At 41.5% G+C, this 25,551-nt stretch overlaps 4 protein-coding genes across 4 annotated transcripts in view; 2 read left to right on the top strand and 2 right to left on the bottom strand.

Moving 5' to 3' along the window:
• kdm2ab (lysine (K)-specific demethylase 2Ab) overlaps positions 1–5,128 on the top strand; it is a 13,571-nt gene extending 8,443 nt beyond the window's left edge. Inside the window, 8 exon segments of the mRNA XM_034230895.1 lie at positions 84–302; positions 502–531; positions 986–1,163; positions 1,166–2,003; positions 2,466–2,629; positions 2,788–2,934; positions 3,061–3,276; positions 3,479–5,128. Of these exon segments, the coding sequence (XP_034086786.1) occupies positions 84–302; positions 502–531; positions 986–1,163; positions 1,166–2,003; positions 2,466–2,629; positions 2,788–2,934; positions 3,061–3,276; positions 3,479–3,660 (1,974 nt within the window). The 3' untranslated portion in view covers positions 3,661–5,128.
• A 506-nt stretch (positions 5,129–5,634) lies between these two features.
• On the top strand, positions 5,635–16,136 carry ankrd13d (ankyrin repeat domain 13 family, member D). Its single transcript, XM_034230896.1, has 16 exons — positions 5,635–6,747; positions 6,853–6,988; positions 7,068–7,192; positions 7,581–7,626; positions 8,365–8,508; positions 8,608–8,797; positions 8,956–9,022; positions 9,877–9,958; positions 10,554–10,615; positions 10,715–10,845; positions 10,940–11,097; positions 11,734–11,847; positions 12,032–12,204; positions 12,305–12,384; positions 12,885–13,118; positions 15,333–16,136. Exons 1-16 carry the CDS (start codon positions 6,664–6,666, stop codon positions 15,394–15,396), a joined length of 1,890 nt encoding a protein of 629 aa, XP_034086787.1. The 5' UTR covers positions 5,635–6,663; the 3' UTR covers positions 15,397–16,136.
• A 575-nt stretch (positions 16,137–16,711) lies between these two features.
• Positions 16,712–20,890, bottom strand: LOC117555744 (signal-transducing adaptor protein 1-like). Its single transcript, XM_034230707.1, is given in 11 exon segments — positions 16,712–16,863; positions 17,369–17,561; positions 17,608–17,706; positions 17,779–17,848; positions 18,689–18,820; positions 19,562–19,677; positions 19,679–19,786; positions 20,020–20,076; positions 20,201–20,317; positions 20,592–20,663; positions 20,795–20,890. Coding segments are annotated over 11 exon segments (1,212 nt in total).
• A 2,867-nt stretch (positions 20,891–23,757) lies between these two features.
• LOC117555786 lies at positions 23,758–25,236 on the bottom strand. Its single transcript, XM_034230750.1, has 4 exons — positions 25,004–25,236; positions 24,513–24,600; positions 24,283–24,323; positions 23,758–24,196 (listed from the first exon to the last, which is right to left on the bottom strand). Exons 1-4 carry the CDS (start codon positions 25,202–25,204, stop codon positions 23,900–23,902), a joined length of 627 nt encoding a protein of 208 aa, XP_034086641.1. The 5' UTR covers positions 25,205–25,236; the 3' UTR covers positions 23,758–23,899.
• Positions 25,237–25,551: the final 315 nt, after the last annotated feature.

Raw genomic sequence — 25,551 nt, 5'->3', positions numbered from 1 at the left:
CTCTCTCTCTCTCTCACACACCATGTGTTCATATGTTTCATGTTCATACTCACCTATCTTCTCTCCCTGCCCCCCCACTCCAGTCTACCAGCGATGAGGAGAGTGGAGAGTCGGAGGGCTCAACCGCTCTGCCACCGATCAAACGTGCCTACCGGGAAGGCATCGGCGTAGGGGCGAGACGAGGGACACGTAGCGGTTCCTCCTCCCGACCCACAGCTCCCCCACCGTCTCAGAAGCTGCTCCTGCAGCATCAACAGAACCGACAAAGAGCAAATGCACTGGAGCTCAGACTGAAGAAGAGGGTAAGTTGGTGTTTTAATGATCAACAGCTAGCTAAATCTATCGAGTCATATTTTTTAAATGTGGTTTAACCCTGACGCTGGGTGGACAGATGCTGCAGATACAAGTCACCTCCTTTGACTTAACAGCAGTTACAAATATGCGTTTCTTTTCTTTGTTTGACATTGTTTAATGTCCCAACCCCTTTTTTGTTCACTGCAGATAAAACTAGAGCGCAGCAAAATTTTAACGGTAAGCAGTGCACTTCTATCGTCATGTTGCGTATTCTATTTGAATTCCACAGTACTGTTGTTCAATGACCTTGTTACATCAAAATAAAATCCTTTGTCCAAGAAGTTTATTTAAATGTACTAAAGATTTTCAGTTTAATAAGATTTCAATCCGAGTTAAGCAGGAAGTCTCTGGGTTCTTCGTCGGTGAACATGTGGCGATTGTCTGCCAGTTTTGCACGACAAACTATTTAAAGATGATTTGATTATCAAAATAGTTTTAGATTATTTGTCTGCTTCGTCAACTCTGCAGTTAGCACTGTGAAATTGAACATCATTGCAGCTGCGATGTGGCACTTGGTTATTTCCAGGTGCTGTGGGTCATTGTGAACAGAGACGATACTATTATTGAATTAAGTGTTTGAAGCATATTCTATCTTGTTCTCATCTGTTGTCCGTTTTGGTTTCCCCAACAGAAGCAGTCGTCTCAGGAGCGTTCCCCCCGCTCGCTGTGCTCCAGGTTGCCGTCCAGGCGGCGCTCCGCCACCAGCAGACTCTCTCAGGGCCGAGGCCGGGGCTCCACCTGGGCCGGAGCGCCTCCTCACCCCAGCTCTCCAGGGGGGACGGCGTCGGCGTCTTTCCAGCAGCAGCAGCAGCACAGCAGCAGCAGCAGCAACAGCAGCAGCAGTCTTCCCTCGGTCTGGCACTTGAGCCCAAGGGAGAGGCTCGCCGAGGGAGGGGGAGAGGGGTGAGGCTGCGGGGGGGAGGAGCGGGGAGAGGCATGAGAAGTGGTAGAAGCCATGAAGAGTTGGAGACGGAGGACAGCAGCAGCAGCAACAGCAGCAGCTCCAGCAGCAGCGACGAGGAAGAGGGGCAGAACAGCGGGAGGGGGCTGGATAAGGAGAACCAGCCACAGTCGAGGCGAGAGGCAGCCAAAGAGAGAGAGGAGGACCTGAGCGAGGCGGCCAACCAAAACGGAGCAGAGGAGGACGAGGAGGAGAGCGAGCAGGACGGTGAGACGGTGAGGAGAAAAGTTGCACTCCAAAAGCCCAGAACCAGAGCCCAGCGGGACCCGTCGGCCATCGTCCCCAAATTGGAAGCCATCGCCCCTCAAACTCCCCCTTCCACAATACACAACCAGAGCAGGGTCCTCGCCAGACCCCCCATTAGGAACCGCGGTCCTGATCCACACTCCAGTAAGCACGCACGCCCACACACACCGAGCGGACACACAGACACTCGAGAGAGGCTGGAGGACTCTCAGAAAACCAGGCCGGCTAAACTGAGCAACGGCGCCTCCTCTTCGTCGACCCCCGATCTTCCACATCTGCGCATCCCTCTGTCCGCCCTGCAGGAGGGGGGGGGCGAGGCAGAGAGGGAGAACGGAGCCAGCGGGCCGGGCTGCGAGAGGGAGGTCTGGGTCTCTGTCTTCCGTTACTTGAGTCGGGCAGATCTCTGCGTCTGCATGGCCGTCTGCAAGAACTGGTACAAATGGTAAGACCCGTTAGATGATAGGGGTTTATAATATCTGATTCCACTGCATCGTGTTCATGTTTTGCAAAATATCCGGTTCCGTTAAGCTCCAATGCTAATTATTTTTTATCGAGAAATGGAACAATGGAAACATCATTTCACAGACTCGTGTTTATTTATTTTTTCAGGTCGTAGTTTGAGGTTTAGATGGCTGTCATTAAAACAGCCATCTAAAGGGGATCAGATTGTTCTGAGTTGCGGTTAGTTTCATGCAGCCGTGGAAAGTCAAAAGGTTTTTTAAAGTGGATTTCAGTTGTCACAAACTTCTTTCCTAATTGTTTTCAATATCTTTTCTAATGCAAACTCCGTGGTGACATGGTGTGTATCCGCATTAATAACCGAGTAGTGTCAGTAGGTCATATTGCTTTGCAGATAAATAACTTGAAATGGATGTGTCCCAAATCTGTGTGTGCTTGTTCGTAGGTGTTTAGACAAGCGGCTATGGGCCCGGATCGACCTGAGCATCAAACGCACCGTGACTCCTCAGGCTCTGACGGGCATCATAAAGAGACAGCCAATCACACTCGATCTCTCTTGGACCAACATCTCTAAAAAACAGCTCAGCTGGCTCGTTGGCCGACTTCCTGGTACGTCAAATACACTCTCTCTTGATGTTCAGCCAATGGTAACAAACTTTTTTTAAATCGCATATTTACTTTTTTATTTTATAAAATGTGGTTTGAATTAGTTTTATTTGTAGTTAGCCCTACCTCCACCGTATTTGAACATTTCCTTTGTTTTGCAGCGCTGAAGGATCTGATGCTGGCCGGGTGTTCATGGTTATCTATTTCCGCTCTCTGCTCCTCTGCGTGCCCTCTCCTCCGCTCTCTTGACCTGCGGTATGCAGACGGAGTCAAAGACTCTCAGATCAGGGATCTAGTCACCCCTCCAGGTGAGGAAAGCCTCTGAAACTCTTGCATCCTATTATCCCCTACATTATACTCTTTCTTCTAATTTTCCCTTTTCTTTATCAAAATCTTAAGTCAAAAACTTAGCCTTTCTTCTTCTCTTCTTCCAGGTTGTGACAATCGCAGTCAGTTGCGCAGCATGCAGTGTCTGCGTCTAGCCGGCCTGGACATCAGCGACTCCACCCTGCGCCTGGTGATCCGCCACATGCCACATTTAACAAAACTGGACATCTCCCACTGCAACAACCTCACGGACAACTCCATCAACCTGCTGACTGCAGTGGGCTCCTCCACCCGGAACACCGTCACAGAACTCAACCTGGGAGGTGAGAGATTCATGAGGATAGATCATATTAAAGATGCAAAACTATGAACTAAACTACAGATGCACCAAATGTAATTTTCTTGGCCAACTACAATGTTGTTTACAAGTCTCCGCTTTAGTCAAATGAAAAGTCTGATATATGAGACTGTTGATGACGCACATGCATCATTTGTAATGGCCCTGTGTTCTTGTCTCTTCCCCAGGTTGCAGTAAACTGTCAGATACGTGTCTAAAGTATCTCCGCCGCCTCGCCTGCATCTCGCTGCTCGACCTGCGAGGCTGTAACGGCGTCTCCCGAAAGGCCTGTGAGGCCTTCATCTCCGAGCTGTCAGTCAACATGCTCTACTTCCTATCAGATGATAAACTGATCCAGAGGATATCCTAGGCTCTGCGTCCTGTGACTGCAGAGGCAATACGAGTTGCACAGGCAGCAGATCCTGATGTGATTCTGTTTGACAGAAAGGACACAGACATGCAGGGAAGTTACCAAGCACCTGTTTCACATCAGAGGAGGGCTGGGGTCTAAAGTCACTAAAGTGGTGTTGGTGAGAGGGTCGTCAAAGCTGAAACAAAGTTTCTTTAACTTTCTATACATTTGTTCCATATACCCTTAACAGTAAACTCAGCTTTTTTCAGTTATTGTTGGAAAAGTAAAATGTCTATTTTTGCCAGGAGTGGGATGACAATTAATGTTCTGTATTGAATTGCTCATTACCAAGAGTTTAACTCTTCTTTGGACAGACGCCATCTTGATTCCTATTTGGGAAATACTTTTTAGTTTCACCTTTGGGGTTTAACCGCATTGTTACGTTTGGATGGTGCCCATTAAGTCTTATTTATGATGTCATTTATCATTTGAACTCATCAGCTGCATCTGGGTGCTCTAAATAGATGGTTATTTTTGTCAGATTCAAAGAGAGCAAATGTTTAGAAGTTTTATGACGTCCGCTACATGCACAGCCACTATGCGATGAGAGTTTTTATTTTCAAGACGACTTAAGGTGACAGGTCTTTGTGATTTATAAAGTGAGTGACTGCAATGCCTTGTGTTTGTATGTTCAGCTTAGAAAGGCATTTGGGTGCAGCAGGAGTTCAGTGGTATACATGGTGAGTGCACATGGACATCGAGTGGATGTGCTTGTGTAAAAAGACTGAGAAGGCAATCGACATGGCAACAGCACCAATCAGCAAAGGGCAGGTTGCATTGAATAGTGAGCCAAGGGTTAGGTGTCGGATAAACGGTGCATTTTCAAACAAACGTTAGACTTCAGGTGCTATTATTTCCAAACTTGCTTTGTTTTTGTACAGAGACAACCTTTACAGTCACATGTTATTATTCTAGATACAACTGCTCCCCATCCCTCTTTGATACACTTATTTTCTTTCGTTGATGAAAATGTGCAAGTATCTACTTTTCTCAGAACTTCATGACCTTGTCCAATTCAGTGTAGGGATGTACAATTTAGTTTGGGGGCTGGTGTTGCTCATTTTTTTGGTTCCGTTATAAAGTCTAGTGGTTCTGTATCAAAAGGCCTCTTTCCAGACTGTTCTCCAGGCCATATCCCTTCAAATGGAAATAAGTATATCAAAATATACTTTTGTGTAAATGTATTTTCCTCTTTTCGATTATCAAAACGGGATTCCTGTAGCATTGTAATTATTTTCAGAATACTTTTTTTCACTTTATGTTATTTGTGTTATTTTTCAATAAAAAAGAGAAACAACTGGTCGGCCTTATCACAGAAATGCGGTGGTGGAAGAAGAACAACTATATTTTTCTTAGATAAAAAGTAATAACAGTGTAGCAGTTGTTACAACTCAACGTCCTTCAATCAAATATCTGTACCACTTTACAATAAGACCCATATTAAGGATTCATAAACGGTTTATGAATTAGGTTGTAAACACTTTATTAATCATTAAGAACCATTTGTAAACCAGTTCTAACATAGACATCAACACAGGCGCACTATTTGGCAAGATGACTAAGCCTTATATTGGCTACTTGGCGAGAATCAACTCAGTGAGCAACAGATGCCAAGGATGCTGGCGGATGAAGAAGACGAAGTAAGCTAAGTAGCCAATATAAGGCTTAGCAGTACAGATACATGTGGGCTCACTATTTGGCAAGCAACCGGTCACAGTCACCCTGGTTATCTCATGTCTTATAAAAGCTTATTAATGATTTATAAAGTGTTCACAACCTAATTAATAAATGAATTACAAACTATTCGTAAACCCTTTAAAAGGGGAGTCTTATTGTAAAGTGGTAACCAAAAATTAAAGAGTAAAAGTAAAAGTTCCAAAGTATTTGCATCCAAATATACTTCATGTAGTAAAGTACATGCAGAATGTTGATTTGAAGATAATGGTATGTTATATTTTTGAATAATTATTGATGCAATAATGTGTTAATGTAAGGACTATTTCTTAGGCCCTTCTGGGATGTAGTGGAGTAGAAGTAGGCTAGCATAACATGGCATCATTCCTGCAGCTAAATTAGTAAAAATAAAAGTAGCTTTTTCACGATTGAAATGTAAAATTACACTCCAATTCTTGCTCGATGTTCACTGGTTTATTTGCCCTGTCAGATCAGAATGAGCCCCTCCCCTGCTCCCCCCCAGCGTCTCTCCAGAACCTGGAAATAAAGCGACGCCCACGTAAATAAATAAATAAATAACGCTGATGCAGCTGCAAATAGACTTCATCGATGCAGCTAGATGAGTTAGTGATCGGGACTGGTCTCTATCTGCACCTACTGTCACCTGCACCATATGGGATGGCTTCAGCTCGGGTGACCTGGATGTGAAAGTGGAATAAAGGCCGAATCTGGATTTATTTTTGACACACCGTGCGTGACATCCCTGCGATATAAACAGGGGTGGTTGCAGTGACAGCGGGGGAGCTAGCTAACTTTATCAGCCGGCGATTTCACCCATATTTATTTCTTAAACCCAGCGTGAAAGAGAGATGGACGGACTGGGGAGGTACATTTCTGCTCGGCTGCATTAGCTGTCTTGCTTTGTGAATAATGGAAAGCAGGTGTCAAGTGGAGCAGGAAACAATGTTGTTATTAGCCAGTTAGCCACCGTTAGCTCAGCTAGCTGTCAGTTAACTACAGCAAATTAGTGGGCTGAGTTAGGTGAGCTAACTCAGCCCACTCATTTAAATAGGCACGCACATAACTCTACTTTGTTGATGCCCAACGTTATTGGATAAACTGCCTAGTGACAGTCTTTCCTGTAAAGTATTTCAGACTTCACCCATTTTCTAGCCAGCTAGCCAGCCAGTTGTGGCGATCAGCTGGTCTGCTGTGGTGTCAGTGCAATCTGTCGGCTGCAGGAGTCATATTGCACACATAGCTTTTATACTGTGTTAACTGTCAACCATGGCACAAGAAGGGTTTCCTCTGCATGCTCTGGTGTGGAACAATCAGTACCTGGAGCTCGATCGAGAGCTGCAGAAGAAAGAGGTAAGGAGGTGTATTTGTGCAGCTGATGTGTGTGCAGTGCAGGGATGCTATTGTTATAGTATGCACTGCATTGCGCTGAGGCTGCTTGTGTGTTTGGTTCTGCAGCAGGATGTGGAGCGCCTGGATCCGAGAGGGCGCACCCCGCTGGAGCTGGCGGTGTGTCTGGGCCACCTGGAGTCTGCCCGGGTGCTGCTGGGAGGGTCCGCAGACCCCACACACCACAACTCACAGGGCTGGACCAGTGAGTGTGTGGCTGCTGGATTCATGTCCTAGATATTTAAGAAGCACCTACTGCAATTACATGTGGATGTGTGTTTCAGTTCTGCAGGAGGCGGTGAGCACCGGAGACCCAGAGCTGGTCCAGCTGATGCTTCAGTACCGAGACTACAAACGGGCCACTGAGAGACTGGCGGGCATCCCAGAGCTGCTCAGCAAACTAAGACAGGTAAACCGCTTTCATTTGGCCATTTTTTTCGAATATGTAAGCCTCCAGGTCTTGAAGTCTTGCCTGTTGCACAGAGCACATAAATCATGCCTTAGAGCTATATTTGTATAATTCTAAAACAAGAATGTATATCATAATATTGAATCATCAAACACAACAAAGACACACTTAATATAACTATTTACAAAGTAAATGCATTAAAAACATAGAGTTAAGGAGGTGGTTAAACATGGTGAGATAAAACAAATAACATCATTATATGTTATTATATTATTTTATACAAGTGCCACTCTGTACAGGTGGGTTTTTACACATCTCTTTAAACTGAGGCACTGTTCCATCATGTTCACAACTAAACCAGAAAGTATTAACATTTCTTCTTTTCCAGGCGAGAGACTTCTATGTGGAGATGAAGTGGGAATTCACCAGTTGGGGTGAGTGTGTTTCACAGAGGTCAGGTTCAGCACCACAGTGCAGGGACAGCTCCGAGACAGCAGCTGTCAGTCACTTTGAAACATTGGTACACACTAGACAGGGCAGGATCATTTGAAGCTTTAAAACAATACAGATGACTGATACCTCTTCTAAAGTGTTATCTGTAATTCATTTTTATTATAAGGATATTTACCAGCATTATTAAGTAATGTGTTTTGTTGAGTTGTATTACTTTGCCTCTTCTAATCTGCAGAAGATGCAGCAGTTACAATTCTTACATTGTAGTACTATTGTGATTCAGTAATTGCAAGAAAGATCATACATATATACAATGTGGTATTGTACTACACATATATTCTTTAATAAATTAGAGCAAGACATTTAAAGACTGTACTGTTGATGATCTTTGCTTACTTTTATGTGTTTTGAATCATTATAGGTTGTAAAATACTTTGTGTATCCATGGTACTACAAGAATGAAGGTCTACCTCTTATGGTAACCGCTAGAAACCCAGAGTTCCCAACACAAAGCAAGCCGAGGGTGAAGGACTTAAAAAGGGCGTCTTACAATATAAAAGCATAATGTTTTTACACCGTACAATTTCCAGAAAACTTGTAAATGTAAATGTAAATCTCTTTTTTTTGTGCACTGTTCTTCACCCATTCCCGGTTTGTTACCTCACTGTTTGCCTCTTTGTTTCTAAACCGCTTCGCCTCTTCTTTGATCTCCCTCTCAGTGCCTTTGGTGTCGAAGGTGTGTCCTAGTGACGTGTACCGGGTGTGGAAGAGCGGCTCGTGCCTCCGAGTGGACACCACTCTCCTGGGCTTTGAACACATGACCTGGCTGAAAGGACGACGCAGCTACATCTTCAAGGGAGAAGGTGCCCTCCTTAATTTTTTTCATGGAAACTTGCCATCCCGAAAGCTGTAGAAACAAACCTGTTGGAGGTTTAAATGTCTCTGTTGTGTGCGCCTCTTAGATGAAGGTGCCGTGGTGATGGAAGTGGACCATGAGAAGCAGGTGGTGTACACTGAGCCGCTGGTGTTGTCTCCCCGTGACGCCACCTCCCTCCTGGCAGCCATGCAGCCGTCGCAGGAGAACACAGCCCAGAGAATCACATCGCCCATCGTCTCCACGCACCTCAACACTCGCAACATTGCCTTTGAACGGTAAAAAGATCAAACTGTGTTCATATCTACAAACTAGAATTGTTACAGCCACAAAACCTGATATCAGCCTGGAAACAGCCCATTATCGTCCACATTACACCATGTCCCCACAAATATTGACTTTGTGAGCCCTTACTATGATCTCTTTGCTTGTTTAGGAACAAGTCTGGGATCTGGGGCTGGCGTTCTGAGAAGAGTGAGGCGGTCAGCGGGTACGAAGCCAAGGTAAGTCACTGCAGAGCCAATTTGATGAAAACTTGCTTAAAGGGGACCTATCATGGAAAATGCACTTTTGTACGTCTTTTATACATGAATATGTGTCCCCGGTGTGTCAGGGAACTCACCAAGTGTCAGAAAACACAACCCTCTCTCTTTTCCACCATACCAAAAATCTGTAAAAACGGGGCTGCAACGGATCTGATACAGACTGATACAGATTTGAAATATCTCTGACATCAGAAACGGGGAGCTCCGCCTATATGGGCAACTCTCCACCTATCAGGGGAATGAGAGGTTGCCGTGGCATGGTAACAGCATGGTAACATGACGCTCGTGGTCAGCTGCAGCTCATTTGCCGCAGAATCAGCCCTTGCAAAAACAGGGCTGGAAAGAGCAAATAGAGCGAAAATGCTAAAATGGCTAAAATGCATGATCTGTTTGGTATTTTGAAAAAAAAACTTTGCAGACATGTTTTATATAGGTGTGGCCCTAGAATATATTATTCAAATATAGCATGATAGGTCCACTTTAAGCTTGATACTGTGTGTTCGCCAGAAACCATTTTATCAAGGATGACGACAAGACTGCACCCTAGTTATTAAACAATAACATTGACTGTCAACATTAATTCGTCATCATTGTAGACAAAAAAACACACAAAAAAACAAAACTTCACCATTATCTTAATCTATTTTCCTTGACATAAAAGGGAGGAAAATATTACAAAGGGAGAAGGAAACAAAGTAATACATTTTGGCCAGAATAGTAGTCTCATTTACCCTTACTCACACAAATATGTTAATATGAACTTAACTTGAACAATATGTAAAAGAAAATGTGTTCTCTATCTTTGTGTCCAGGTGTACAGTGCCACCAATGTGGAGCTGGTGACTCGGTCCAGGACAGAGCATCTATCAGACCAGGATAAGTCAAGGAGCAAAGGTGAACACACACTGGGTCAAATTAGTGTTATCAGGTCCCAAGCTAAGTGCAGAGAAAATCAAACTAAGCCTCAGTACATGTAAGGTAATGTGGAAAACATTCCTGCACTGCAATAACTCTCGATAACAAAGAACTCTCTGCTCCATAGCTTCTCTTGGACTTGAAATCACACTGTACATTTTACATTTTTATATTCAGTTTAATATTTAATATTCCATCCCTCACATACTTATGTATATATAATAACTTGCTTTATATTTTTGTATTGTTAATTTGTAAATTGAACATGTATATTTCTACTTTCTTGTTTATTTCTAGTCTTTGTAATTTCTATTGTATAATGCCATGTCTTTTTAAGCTGCTGCAACACAAAGATTTCCCAATTTGGGATCAATAAAGTACTATCTGATCTGATCTTATCTTAAATCAAACAAAATCGATGACTGAGTATTTCTATTTGACTCATAGAACAAATGAAATGTTCTCATCATGAGTGATCATTTTACTCTAGGCGTACCCCTTGCCTTCCTTGTAGAGTCAATAGTGAATAAGCAGAGCAGAGTGAGGATGATTTCCCTTCTGTATTCCCACCCAGGCTCAAAGACTCCTCTGCAGTCCTTCCTGGGGATTGCTGAACAACATACAGCTCAAAATGGGGTAAGAGTCTCGACTGCACCTGTGCATCTCACACACACCTCCTGCAGTCTTCTTTGATGAACACAACGCCACTTCTAACTCTCTCTGTGTTTCTGTCAGAGTAATGTGTTGCAGTGTGCCAGTCCCCACAACCCCACCGCCATCACAGCCGAGGAGTACTTCGACCCGGAGTTCAACCTGAACGAACGCGACATCGGACGTCCCGTCGAGCTCACCAGCAAAGTCCAGCGGTACGATGCAACCCTGGAAACACGCGGCAGTAATGTTCATCGCCAATAGCAACAGCCCTTAAAGCTCTCTTGTGTGTCTCCGTGTCCTCTCCAGATTCAAAGCGACGCTGTGGCTGAGTGAGAGTCACCCTCTGTCCCTGACCGAGCAGGTGACACCCATCATCGACCTCATGGCCATCTCCAACGCCCACTTCGCCAAACTCCGTGACTTCATCACCCTGCGCCTGCCGCCAGGCTTCCCTGTCAAGATAGGTGGGTGTGAGAGGTCACACAGTAGGGTTAGGAGACGTGTTTGAAAGCTACGTTTGTTGCAGCTCTCTTCGAGTGAAATAAATAAATAAAATAAACTCACAAATTATCAAAAGAGAATATTTATCCACAGAAATCAGAAAAATGTAATTAATCTTCTGAATTAAAGCGTTTCTCTTTCAAAGAACTAGGATGATCTTTATTATCTTGTTAACTCATCAAGTAGACAGAACTTGCAAAAAGAAACATAATTCACCAAATTCAATACGAACATATGCTAGCTATAAATACTGTTTTCCCTTGCTGCCTGTCTCTGCTGTTTCTGGCCTCTTCGTGCTTCTTTGTGATGCTCCAGTTAGTCTGAGCAGTCTCCTATTTAAGTATATGCAGTTTTGCATAGTCAGCCTTATCTCCACACTTTGGACAGCGCTGTTCCAGGTGTAGCTCTCGACACGTGAGAACTAAAATGGTGAGAACTAGATCTTAATTCTGGACTCATTTGTAAGCATGCTTTTGTGTGTGCCATCTGACGCCTCCTCATTCATGATTCTAACTGTGTGTTTTTATTTTCACTTCCCTTTTGTGCTACTGGAATAATCAGCCATTGAAATCTTTCGTCGATTTCTGTCTGTCCTCCAGAGATTCCCCTGTTTCACGTGTTGAATGCCAGAGTGACGTTCAGTAACCTGTGTGGCTGCGACGAGCCGGTCAGCTCTGTGACGCTTCACACACCGGTGGACCCTGAAGAAGCTGGTAAATACACACTAGTTATGATCTCATTAAAAAAAACGATGACTTTTTTTTCTTCGTTTTTTGCAAATAAACGACTTAAAGAAATAAGGTTGTAGTAATTTCCAAAACATAGCACAGGCTTGAAAGTACTTTTATAAATTGGACATATTTTTACTTGCACGTGTAGTGATGTTGTATCCCCCAGGTCAGGCTCCCCCTCCCTTCCAATGCGAGGTGGACCCCTCAGTGTTTGAGCCCCCCGCAGACTACGCTACTCTTGGTCCCGGCCGCAGCGAGCCAATGAGGGACGAGGATGATAACCTGCTGCAGTTTGCCATCCAGCAGAGCCTGCTGGACGCCGGCACAGAGAGCGACCAGGTTAGAATGATCAGACTCAGAGTTACGTGTGTGACGGGGGATTGATTCTTCACTTTTTATATTTAAAGGCAGTTTTTCAGTATCTAAGTGTGCTTCTTAGGTGACCATCTGGGAGGCCCTGACCAACACTCGCCCTGTGCCCCCGTCTCCGCTGTACGAAGGCGACTCTCAGCTGGAGAGGTGAGCTGACTTAGAATTCAACTCTATCATTTGATATAGCCATGATGTATTGATTACGTTTTTGTGCCTCAAGCACAAAAACAATGAAAAGATATTTAGACTTTTTTCAAATGATTGATACCCAGTGAATATGTGGATAGGTGTTAATTATTCAACAGAGTCTGTGCTATAATACAGGTAACTTAATTGATCAGCTCAGTACAGATATCTACTTTCTTTGGTCTTTAAGTGTAAATAGGAACATTTGTATTTGTTACTGAACTCATGTCTGTTCATAATTCCTTCGTATTATTGGAAACCCCTTGCTGGTGGAGTCATTTAATTAAACGTCTCTAAATAGAGGTCGGTGATTAATTCGTTCTTCCTCCTTCTCTTGGGAACAGTACCTCCCATTCATACTGTAATGGAGCTCCGCAGTGAACCTTCCCTGTTAAGATATCTTTGTTCCTTGTTTAATTACACTTCACTTCAAGTCTTTAAATCTTTATTTTTTTTCTCAGGGCGATCCAGGAGTCTCTGTCCATCTCACTGTCCAGCAGAGAAGGAGAGGACATGGCGGACCCCAGCCAGACGGCCCCCGTCTCCCCGTCCGACCCCCCCGCCGACTCCCCCCTCTCCTACAGCGCAGTGACCAACCCACGGCTGTCTGGACACTTCGGCATGGCATCCAGCTTCGACGAGCAGCTGCGCCTCGCCATGGAGATATCGTGCCGGGAACAGGAGGAGATAGACAGGTGAGGCAGGAGGAAAACAAAGAGAAGGGCATGTGCATTATATTACCTGAGATAAAGCACACCTTCATGCTGGACATTTACCGGTCCATCACAGGACTAACGTACAGTATGTGGACCGGGGTAACACAAATAAGCGGTTTTTCTTCGCAAAACAAATAGATACAAACAATGTCTTTTAAGAAAAACTACAACAATATATCCGTGTTTAGATACGATAAGAACAGATATGATAGGACTTTATTCATCTCGAAGGAAATTGTTGTGCCAGAGTTACAAAAACACAATAAACACAGCAGCATAATAATAAAACTGTACACCAACAGTGCAGTAAAAAGAGCAATTCAATAACTACAGGAAACATACATGGTCACATAATTAATGTAAATATTAACAGCATTTAGTAGTTCAAAAACCATAGTGGTCGTTTTTACGTAATTGCACGTTATTTATCGAACGTTATTACTAATAATAATAGTAATATTGCACATGTTATATAGCAGAAAGTGTTTTGTAATGATGGTAATGGTATTTATATCGCACATATTGGTGTTGTGGAAGTTCTCAGTTCCCTTTACTGAAGGGTGAAGAGATATACACCAATTTAAAATAAACATAAATGTAATATTTGTTTAAGTTTTTAAAGCTATAATCACTACTGAAACACGAGTAAGCATGAATATCTGTCACCTGCCTGTTGAATAACAGAAACTGAACAGACATTTCAGGAGATCAGCATGTGCCACAATTGTTTCCCAGTTCATTCCTTGTATTTCACATGCAGTCTGCTCTTGTATATGCACAGACATTATGTCAAATTCGTTCAGATGTCCAATGAGTATATTTTTTGTCTATGTGTATTTTCATTCTTTGAGACATTATACAATACCATAACGGAAAAGCAACTAAAACGAATCAAAGCCACTCTGAAAACTAACTACAAACGAGTGTGCCCACATAGAGAGTGCAGCAATCTGCTCTTCCATCTCAGACTCCCACCTTGGCGCATATGGTGGCAAACAGCGTCTGCGACTCAGCGGGGTGTCCAAATCTGTTCTTTTCATCGGTCCCATGTTGTGCACATTAATACAGAGATGGCAAAATAGTAACACATATTGTTAAGACAAGGTTGTATAGTGGGAACAGTCCTTTTGTTATTGCTGTTTGACGGGCATACGTGAACACAGCCTTGGCTGACTGACTTATTACTGTCTGCTTGAAAAAAGTACACTTTAGATTTTTTATAAACTTAACATTTAAAAACACCTTCATGGATATTTTGACCCCACGCTTCTACATTCATGATAGTTTTGCCTTAGCACACTTTTAATCTGTGACCAGAGTTATTTTTTAAGTTTTAAACTGAGACTTGTATCTGCAGGGAGTTCTTTTACAATATCTACTCCTTTTTCTCTTGAAACCCAATGTTTACAACTCTCTGTTCTTGTGTCTATTTACTGAATCCTGATCTCAGCAACAACCGAAATGTTGACGGTTACGGTGTAGCCAGTGGTAGGGCTGCTCGATTATGGCAAAAATCATAATCTCGATTATTTGGGTCAATAATTGTAATTGCGATTATTAAATGCGATTATTCATTGATCCATTTATTGTACTTTAAAACAAATACAAATAATAATTTGAACTTTTAAACTGTTGAATTATACGTTCAGGGTAATCAACTGAAAAAACAATAACAAATAAAATAAATTATACATTCATATCTACATTTAAATAAATAATATCAAAAATAATAAATACCAATAAACAAGATCATCAACATGTTGCAGTGCACTGTCACAACCTGAGAACTCCTTAATATAGCCAACATTTTGGTAAAACATATTCATTATTCCACTCAGTTAAACATTAAAGGCTGGCCAACCGTCATGGTCCAGAAGTAACAGGAAATAAATGTTGAACTACAATTTAAGACCAAATAAAAATGTTTAGGCCACCATGGCAAATGCTGGTAGGGCTGCTCATGTCATCTCTTAAAGATTGTTTGCCCAGTGGCCATATTGTCATTATACAAGCAGAACATAATTGCAGTTGCGTCAGCTTAAAATAATGAATTTTAATAAAACTATTTTATAAAATATAATTTAGGCAGATTGTCAAACATGTGCAAAACGTTAGCAGGCTGACTAGTAAAAGTACATGGGAGTGACACATAAGTATACCCACAAGTATATATGTGTCTTATTTGTGTCACAGGAAGCAGAAGGAGGAGGAGACTGAGCTGGAGAGGATCCTGCAGCTGTCACTCACCGAGAAGTAATGTCACAACAACAACAACAACAACAACAACAATGGAGGCGTTTCTTCATTGGGGAACAATCTTCTTTATTTATTCAGTTTTTATCTTTTAAATCCTAAGGTGTTAAGTTATTACAGATATTTGATGGCTGCTACGATATAGTGTGAGAAGTGTGAGATGAATGAGGAGAGGTGGATTCTCTGAAACACACTGCAGTGAAGGAGGAGACAAAAGGGAGTTTCTTTTCTTTTGTTATTGAATATTTTTCACAGTCTTGCTGTCTTTACTGAGTGATGAATGATTCCTTTAAGACTTTAAACTATAACACGTTCCATGATAATTATTAAAAATAAGAATCTCAATCTAAATGGAATAATATATGATTATATTATTCAAAACAGTTATGTTGGCTTATGTGTGGAAAAATAAAGAATAATGATCATCCTGGATCATGTTTTTTTAATTCTGTGCTTTTGAACAAAAGAAAGAAATGTAAGATTCACCGGTATGTGCAGTTTTGTATTTTACAGTTTGATCATTCTTTCATATCAAAAATGTACAATCGTTCTGATCTGTACAAGTAGCCTATTGTCTCACGCAATTTTGATGTAATGTTCATTTTTACACTTTTAAAACACAATTAATGAGCAAAAAAGAAAGCATGATAACCTTCCAAACTGTGAGACAAAAAAACATCCGTATCACATGTAACTGATCGATTGATTTGAGTTGTTAATAATAAATATAACAATGAATCGTTAGCCTTGAACTCCTATTCTTATCTTTACAAATCTGTTTGCTATTTTCTCGCATATACCCAACTACTGTATTGAAATGGCGGGGGTCTCAAACGAATGGCTCGAGGTCCAGATTCAAAATACATGTGTTTAGAATGATTTGTTTACTTGTTATCCAGACATTTGGATAACTCACACAACCATGAGTTTAACATGTCTGTATTGCAATATCTCTACAATACTGGAGAGATGATAAAAAACATTTGGTATGTTCATCTACTCCAAAGCACAAGTTGTAATAATGTTGTTTCCCTGTTTCTATATAGCGCAATCACATGTTTTAGAAACTACTATTACCACTTTTACTTATGACCAAAGCAAAACTAATGTAATTCCCATCGGCCAATGTTGTACTTGCGTGTTTAGTGCCAACATTTGAGTTTGAGACCCCTGCGTTAAGAGATTGAGAACATTTTTATTTTGTACAGTACAATTTCTGAAAGTGACTAAAGGTGGCAGGAGCGTGCATTCTCCCACGTTACAGGTTAAACATTAAATGAGCCTTTTATGAGGTTTGTGAGCCCAGCGGACTTCATTGCTCAGATGGTTGAACTGTTTCCGCTCCACCGCACAGCGGCTGACGGAGGTTTCTCACTGCTCTGATTCTTGTACGTGTTGACTTCCTCAGTCTCAGTGTACAGGTTTTCTCTCCGTAACTTTAAAACCGCCTCCAGCTCTCTATCCATCTGAACTGTGTTAGATAGAAAACATTAAAAAAAAAATGTTTTACCACTTTTCAAGCTATAAAAAACATTTCCATATACAGCGTAGAAAAGAAAATCACAAATATAAAGTAACAGGAATAACAGTCTTGTTTACATCCATGTCTGATGAAGTCATCACTTCATAATGTTGTCCTATAAGACATTTACTTGAAACTTTCTAAATAAGCTGATTTCCAAAAAAGCCTAAGCAGTTGATCCTTGAGTCTAACAGGATTCAACAGAAATTCAAACCGTTCCTGAGATGTCTCATTCACAAGAAAGGGACGGATGGGAGGTCAGAGTGACATGACTTTTAAAATTGACTCCAATAATTAGTTAATCATACAGTCAATGTGGAAGTGTATGCCAAAGGCGTTCCTATAGTGCTACCAGCTCACCTGTTGTGGGATTTAGACTGCATTTATTGGTCATATGTACACTTTAAGTGCTTTTATATTACAAATGTTAAAACCAATATTCATTCATTCTCACCTGGCTTTAGGTTGGGATCATGATCATCTGGCATCACGTAATCTCCGTCATCTTGGTTTGTTGGAGGCGGCGGAAGTTTTTCTTTGGTCTCTGAACGCAGCATAGGGGCCACTTGTGCTTTGGGTACTGTTTTAAGTATATTTGGGACAGGAGACATGTCTGTTGAACACAGATAAACACCGTTAGGGGTTGTGTACATGTCACTGAAGTCTTCTCACAGCAGAGTTCCACTCACCGATGCGAGTGTCGTAGGGCTGAGATGCCATGAAGGGGTGAAGCCGGTACTCTGTCTTTTCAAGGAAGTATTTCAGAACATCATTCAAGGAGGAGACTGTCACCTACAGAGGAGAGGACACATGAAGACAAGCCACGAAAAAGAAAAATGTAATTTTACAAAGTTTGGTACTTACTGCTGTGTCCAGTTCAATGACAAACCCCATGTTTGTGGAGGTCACTCTGAAGTTCTTCAGGATGGGTCCACTGAAAGACAGCAAGTGGAGGAGCATTTGCTTAATGGTGCCTTTAATAAACAACAACACATTCTTTGTATATTTGGCTGCAAATATGACAAAAACAGGGATTCATTCATCTCATATTGTGCTTAACAAATCAGGTATGGCATTATTAATCTGCAGATGATCCAGGTTCAAAACAAGACCAAACTTTCTATGGTTGTACGTTTAAAAGCTGAAATGTGGCCTGAAAGGCATTATGAAAGGCTTGATTTGAGCTGATTGCTGTAAATGCCTTTGGTTAATGACGCAGCTGCTGATCACTGAGTGAAAGGTCAGCAGCTATAGACAGTTTATCACAAAAATAATAATGCTAAAGGGTCTGTTTCTGCGAACAGACATCGTACAGGACCTCCCTTCCGGCTTACGCAGAGAACATGACAAAATCAACAACCACTTTTACATGTATTCATCCTTTTATCAGCTGGAGCATCTCAATATGATCATAAAACATAAAAGTAGTGAGAAAGATCCATATGCTATTGCGGGTCTTTGTTAAGAAGACACTGTTGATTCTAGTAACATTTAGTTGTGTAGAAAAACACGTAATTAAGACTTATTTTACAAAGTTGTAAAGTTGAGTTGTAATTATTTCCTGGTAGACACTTCTCTTCCTGTACATATGTCATTTGACTCACACAAGCATAATACAAGTGCTACAGTACTGTTATACGAAATATAAAACCAAAGATTCATGTTCTCTTTTAAGCTTTCCATAAGTCGAGAAAAGAAAATGTGATAATTTGAGTCATTTTGTGAGAATAGAATAGAGGAAATTCCTGCATATTCCTGTAGGTACATTTCGGACCTGGACGTCTGTTGTCTGAGGGTCAGGGCGTAGTTGTTGGCCAGGGTGGACGGGCGGAGGATGATGCTTCCACACTCGGGGTTCACCTTCAACATGTGCTCAGCCTCTTTTCGAGACACATGGAAAAAACACCTGCCGATGCCAAAGAAAAAAACATACACACTTCCTTATTACCAGTGAAGGTTACAAAGGCCCCCGTGTGAGCCATTAGAGGACAAGGGATGAGAAGTTGTTTATCAGTTTAAGATTAGCAGTAACAGGAAGGGATTTACTCTGGGCCATCAACAATGCACCAAACCCTGTTGCATATGTTTTATATCGTGTGAAAAAGGTTCAACATTTTAATGTTTAAACAGGCAAACTTCCCCCAGATGATTCCTTACATGTGTAATACAAGTTTTCCTAAATTCAATGTGTAAATATGCAAATTAGGTAAACAATTTGGTATTAAATATGGGCTAATTTACATACATACATACATACATACATACATACATACATACATACATACATACATACATACATACATACTTGTTATTTATGTTGAATTATCACAGTCAAAGTTTCACAAAGATTCACTTTTGGACATTTCTTTATATGACTCCATTAATCACAATATACTTTCAACAGCCAAAAATATATTTAAAAAAAACAATTTGCCTTGTTTTTATGACACTATACAGTAAATGGTACATAAACATACCCCTGTGTTAAAAACTCCAAAATGTAGATAGGAAATAAAGTGTGGTGCTGCTGAAGTGGTAACGTTTGGCTAAGTCTATTAAATAACTTTAATACGTATTCACTGGTCTGAGTCTCACTGTTGTGTCCCGTACGGACTGCTAACTGTCTGTGAGAAAGACTGAAACTTACGCAGGAATCTCAGGGCTGTTGTCAGTCTTGTCTTTGGGCGGTGTGGAGGAGGGGGAGGCAGATGCTGGGGGGGATTGGAAGGGGGAGGGTGTGCAGAGGAAGAGTGGGCGGGGGGGGAAGTTCTGGCCGCTGCGTGGTGGGATTTCTTCGCCTCTCCTGATCCAGAGCATCCTGCAGCTGCAACATCTGGCCAGGCAGCAGCTGCAGCTTACTGGGAATCTCTTTCTGCAGAGAAACAGAGATCATCTGTAATAACAATAACTTTGACATTGCTTCCTCCTTCTATTTATCCTTACCCTCGCTATAAGTCTTGAGGGGGGAGTGTTCCTAGTATTTACTTAATATGTATTCATATTTTAAATATGTATGTCCAATAGATCAGATTAGAAATACTTCATTGATGCCAAATTGTGAATGTAAACCCACCAGAGTGTCTTTAGGTTTGTATGCTTTCTTACTTTAACCACAGTCAGGATGTAGCCTCTCCACTCCTCTCCTGTGTCAGAGTTGTCCATCTGTACAGTCACACAAACAGCCGACATTTTGGTCATATGTCACAGTCCATATCTCTTTGTTAATTGAAATGTTTTTATGTATTCAATTGAGTTTTTGAGTTGCAAGGAGATAACAAAATCCCACCTGTAGTTGCACCTCCTCTGTCTGCAGCGTGAGTGTGAAGATGGTTGGGGTCTTCTTCTGATACGGAGAATGTAACTGCATGGACTTCAGCTGTCCCAGGTGCAGCTTCTCTGTGTACTGACAAAGTACACAAACATTACTTGTTGTGAGACACATAATAATCAACAACACATGTATAAATTAATCTAGGGGTGAGTTATGATGTGAATATAAGAAAAACGAATGTTTGCACCCTGGCCTCTGTGTCTCCTTCTTTGAATTTGATTGTAAAGCTTAACAATCTATTCTCTAATAATTGTTAAATTCACAGTTTTATGAACTACTGTTTATTTACTTGTGGTTATGTACATCACGATTCTGCTTCCACTTGTCAAATCTACATTTTGCTTACTGTATCCTGAGTGTCATCTTTGTACAGAAACAGAGTGGCTCCTCGGAGCTCTCCGTAGTATTTCTTGAAATCCTGAAAATAAAAAAACAGCGTTTTGAATACGCGGCAGCAAAATGTAACGCAGGTGTAAAACATTATCATTTATTAGTCCTCTCTTCTCACACACACATTTGCCTGCCTGAATCCCCCCCCCTCGCTCTCACCTTCTCTTCGGTGAGTTTCTTCCTCAGGTGTCCGGAGTAGTAGAGAGGCAGATCTGTGATGGTCGCCCTCCTCTTGTGGACGACTCTGTTAGACATCGTCCAGAGAAATCTGTTTGCTTATCCTGGCCTGGTTTTCTTCAGGTTGGGCTCACTGTACCTCTGTTTGTCATCAGTGTTGAATAAACAGCTCAGTTGGGTCCTGATAAAGGTCCTTGTTGTTTCCTCGTGCAGCTCTCAAAGCAGTGATGGATTCACGATGAGTATTCAGTATATCTCAGACTGTTATTGGTCTATAAACCTGCACTGATAAGATCTTCATTGCCTTCAATCTTTGTCCTGATTTGACTCTGAAAAGAAGGAAACACTGCAGTGATTTATGAAGAAGGAAGTAGATGTAGAAACTATCCCAATTATATATTCACTTTTGTACTTTGAACCGAGGCGGAACTAAAAATCAGTGTTAATGTGCAAGCCAGATTAAGGATTTCCATTTAAAACATGGTGCAGATAGGAGGCTCAATGTCAGCGTGATGCATTCTTGGACATTTTCTAAAAATGTGATATTAAATACCCTTTGTTATAGTTTTGAAATGTACGAGGTGTCTTTGTTTCCGTCAGAAACAGAGCAGACAATTAGATGCATATTGCTTACTTTCTATTATTATTGTTGATGTTTTAACGTATTTATGTATTCATAAATAGTGTGTATTTACATTAAGTCACATGAATAAAAAAAACACACACATCTAAAGTGCATTAGATCAGAAGTAAGTAAGTAAGTAAAACTTTATTTATATAGCACCCTTCTCAACAGGGATGTACAAAGTGCTTTACAGTACAGTACACAGGACACAATTCAAAGTACAACTATAAAATGTAGAATAAAAGGCATAAAACAGCAGCAGGTAATACATAGGATAAAACATACGACAAAACACCAATAAAAAATACAGCCACTAACTCACCTCCTCCGACGACCCAAAGGCTTGTCGGAACAGGTGTGTCTTTAACTGCCGCTTACAAATCTCTATTGAGGCCGAGGTTTTTATTATCTGGGGGAGTTTGTTCCAAAGCCTTGGGGCCACCACCTCAAAGGCACGGTCACCCTTAGTCTTTAGCCTGGGCACCCTTAGGAGGCATTGATGTAGGCTGGGGCTTGGCCATGGACAGCTCTATATGTGAAGACCAGTACTTTGAATTGGGTTCTGAGATGGACCGGGAGCCAGTGCAGGGCAGAAAGAATCGGAGTGATGTGGCATGTTTTTTTGGACCGAGTCAGTAATCTGGCTGCAGCATTTTGGACCTGTTGTAACCGGTGTATTGATGTTTTGTTGAGGCAGGAGAACAGAGCATTACAATAATCAAGCCGGGATGAAATAAAGGCATGGATAGCCATCTCCATTTCTGCGTTGGATAGAACCCCCCTGAGCTTGGCAATGTTCCTGAGATGGAAAAAACAGGTACGGGTCAGAAGTTTTATGTGTTTGTCTAGTAGCATAGACTGATCGAAGGTAACACCAAGGTTTTTTATGTTTGCCCTTATGTTACCACTGAATGAACCCAGGTGGCTTGCTACCTTAGAGGCGATGTTATCAGCCGCCAAGATCAAGACTTCCGTTTTTGATGCATTAAGCTGTAGGAAGTTGCTTGACATCCACTCCTCAATTGCAGACAGACATGTGATGAGGGTGTTTACTTTTTCCATTTTGACAGGTTTGAAGGAGAAGTATATCTGGATATCATCTGCGTAACAGTGATACGAGACACCTTCAAATTGGCTAATTAAGTGGCCCAATGGCAGCATGTACAGGGCAAAAAGAAGGGGGGCTAAAACAGAACCCTGGGGCAGGCCGCAGGATAGGGGAGTGCTATGTGATGAGAACGGGCCCACCGCCACAGAGAAACTTCTCCCACTGAGGTACGAGGCAAACCACTGGAGGGCAGACCCTGAGATGCCTACCCACTCCCTGAGTCTATCTAGCATGATGGCGTGGTCCACTGTGTCAAACGCTGCACTCAGATCCAACAACACCAGAACCACGCAATCGCCTGCATCCGATGCCATCATGAGGTCATTGGAGACCCTGAGGAGAGCTGATTCTGTGGAGTGGTGTTTTCTGAAACCTGATTGGAATTTGTCATGGATTTTATTGTCATTCAGAAATGTATTGAGTTGATTAGCAACAACTTTTTCTAAAACTTTTGACACAAATGGGAGCTTTGAGATGGGCCTGTAATTATTTGGGAGGGAGGGATCTAGATTGTTTTTTTTGAGAAGGGGCTGAACAACCGCCTGCTTAAAAAATGATGGGACGGAGCCAGAGACAATGGAGATGTTTATAATGTGGAGCAGGGGTGGAGCGACACATGAAAAAACTTCTTTTAGCATGGACGTTGGTAAAGCATCCAGAGGGCTTGAGGAAGATTTAATAGTGGTGAAGTTGTGCGGTAAAAAGGTTATTGCATATATCTTGTAAATACGTAAAATAATTAAGAATATTCTTATATGTAAAGTATTACCTAATATACTGATATAGCCTACATTATTAATTTATCTGTCTCCAAATGTAGCTTTTTCTGAATAGATGCCACTGTGGTCACAAGTGACGATTATTTGAATTGCTTAAACCTATTGAAGTTGTGTAAGGCTAGTCCAAGGAGAGAGGAGCCATCAAGTTATCAAACTGACTCACTGTTTGTTTGACTCAGCAAAACCTTTGTTTGCTAACATTAGCAACCACATGCTATCTATTCGATAGATAGAGAGATAGATAGATAGATAGATAGATCGATAGGTCATCTATTGATCCCAAATTGGTAAATGATTTAGTTACAGTAGCAGCAGTGTGTGCAGGCATTACAATCTTTAAAATCTTTATACATTTATAAATATAATAAAACAAAGTGGAATAAAATAAAAATAATAAACAGCAAAAAGTCTACATATATAACTACAAGGGACATGAACCACAGGAATACTCATTCTAAAAGGTTAGACATTTTAGAATAAAAAAAAAAAAAGTATGCATATGATAGTATATAAATTACATATGTATGCTGTATAAAGATGATCTACTTCAGATTTTAAAACATTGATTTCAGCTTTCACCTGGTGAAAAAGTACAGCGAAATGGCAACACTGAGAAGCATGCCATACACATACACAGGACTGGTGGTTGCATAAAACACAGCTTCACATGTATAATGCAGCAGCAGCAGAACGCAGGACAGGAGGAAGGAGGCGCAGCGACACAGCGGGGACGCAGTAACAGAGATGAACCACAGCAGGCCTTTGATCAACAAGAGGAACATCTGGAGGAGACGGAGGAGTAACCAAAGAGTCCAGAACAGCAGACAGCCGAACAGCCACAGAGCTTTGGACGGGAGGAAGACATCAGCATCCTAAAAGACAGCAAGAGAGAGTCTTTTTGTCTCGTATCAGGAAGTTGTGGATGTTTTACAGAGGGATGGGGTTAATGTAGGCTTACATAGTCTTGTGTATTGTTGTCTTCTCGGCCCACTGATCCCACTTGAGAAAGAAAGAGACAAACAAGTAGAAATATGACACTGCAAGGGAGAGAAAATGTGGATATAACAGTTGCATTAATAATTAATATATCTAATAAAAGATCCCCTTCACAAACAGTACAGTATTAGGACATTTGGCTGTGCACTTCATTCATTCAGCACATGCAGGATCAACCTTTATGTCACTTACTGAGGAATGTGAAAGCCAGGAAGGCAAGTAGCACACAGATAGTTGTCAGCATGTTCCCCATCTGTCGGCTCCTTCTCTGTGCTCCAACCTATTTATAGCAAAAGAAAAAAAGACTTCTCTTACTGTGTACCTCATACACAATAAGTGATCTGTTGTCCAATTGTAAAATAAATATGAATTGTAATATAACTCGTATATTGTGATTTTGTTATTGGTTATAGACTGCCTACTTTCTTTGATATGATTTTATCCCAAGTCACATAGTTCAAGTCACATCTACTAGTACTAATGCAAAACTACTGTTGGCATGCAATGAAACTAACATCAGTATTAAAAAGGACTCTCTTGAGAAAGCATTTTTAATCTCAATGAGACCTATCCTGGTTAAATAAAGGTCAAAATAAAAAAGTGTATTTGTTGCATCACCAGCTACAATATCTAACAATAAATATAATCTCAGCAGCAGTAGAAGCCCCTTTACTTGAACTCACCTGTGAGCAGAAGAGGCCCTCTGCTGCTTGCTTCTGATTCCTGCAGATGAGAATCATGTCAGGAAGAGAGTGGTGGTCTTTCAACTCTTCAGAACCTCTGAGTGATGGTGATGCCGAGTGCCAAACATCATCACCCTTGCTGCCACCGGAGGCCCTCAGGTGGCTGAGATGGCTGATGGGGGATAGAGAGCGGCTGCTCATGGTTCCTGCTGTGGGTCGTCCAGGAGTCACTGAGCAGGTTTGTCCCGTGTGTGCCAACAGGGTGTGACGGTGAAAATAACTGCCGGCTCGCTGACGCACTGCTGTACCACACTCAACCTCAACATGCTGCTTTTGTTAGATTGTGTCAACATTTATTCACTTTTATACATGAATAAAAGATTTAAAAGCCATTTCTTCTTTCTAATGTTTGTCATAAAAATGATCAAAAAGACTTATAAATCATTTCAAACTTAATGTCATCTGTGTCAAATGCTTTTTGTTATTTAACTGATATTAGACAGCTTTAGTTGCTGTTCATTTTGGTAAGTTCATATTTTATACATTAT

This window comes from Gymnodraco acuticeps, unplaced genomic scaffold (assembly GCF_902827175.1).
Source record: "Gymnodraco acuticeps unplaced genomic scaffold, fGymAcu1.1, whole genome shotgun sequence".
In the NCBI taxonomy this organism is placed as follows: Eukaryota; Metazoa; Chordata; class Actinopteri; order Perciformes; family Bathydraconidae; genus Gymnodraco; species Gymnodraco acuticeps.
Note: the sequence above shows the minus strand (reverse complement) of the source record. Positions and strands in the feature narration are given on the sequence as shown.

Coding starts and splice junctions, on each gene's coding strand:
- LOC117555786 (XM_034230750.1), bottom strand. CDS start 25,204: ATGAGCAGCCGCTCTCTATCCCCCATCAGCCATCTCAGCCACCTGAGG. Junction 24,324..24,512: donor CCTGGCTTTCACATTCCTCA/GTAAGTGACATA, acceptor TTCTTTCTCAAG/TGGGATCAGTGGGCCGAGAA. Junction 24,197..24,282: donor ACAACAATACACAAGACTAT/GTAAGCCTACAT, acceptor GCTGTCTTTTAG/GATGCTGATGTCTTCCTCCC.
- ankrd13d (XM_034230896.1), top strand. CDS start 6,664: ATGGCACAAGAAGGGTTTCCTCTGCATGCTCTGGTGTGGAACAATCAG. Junction 7,627..8,364: donor GTGGGAATTCACCAGTTGGG/GTGAGTGTGTTT, acceptor TCTCCCTCTCAG/TGCCTTTGGTGTCGAAGGTG. Junction 10,616..10,714: donor AACATACAGCTCAAAATGGG/GTAAGAGTCTCG, acceptor TGTTTCTGTCAG/AGTAATGTGTTGCAGTGTGC.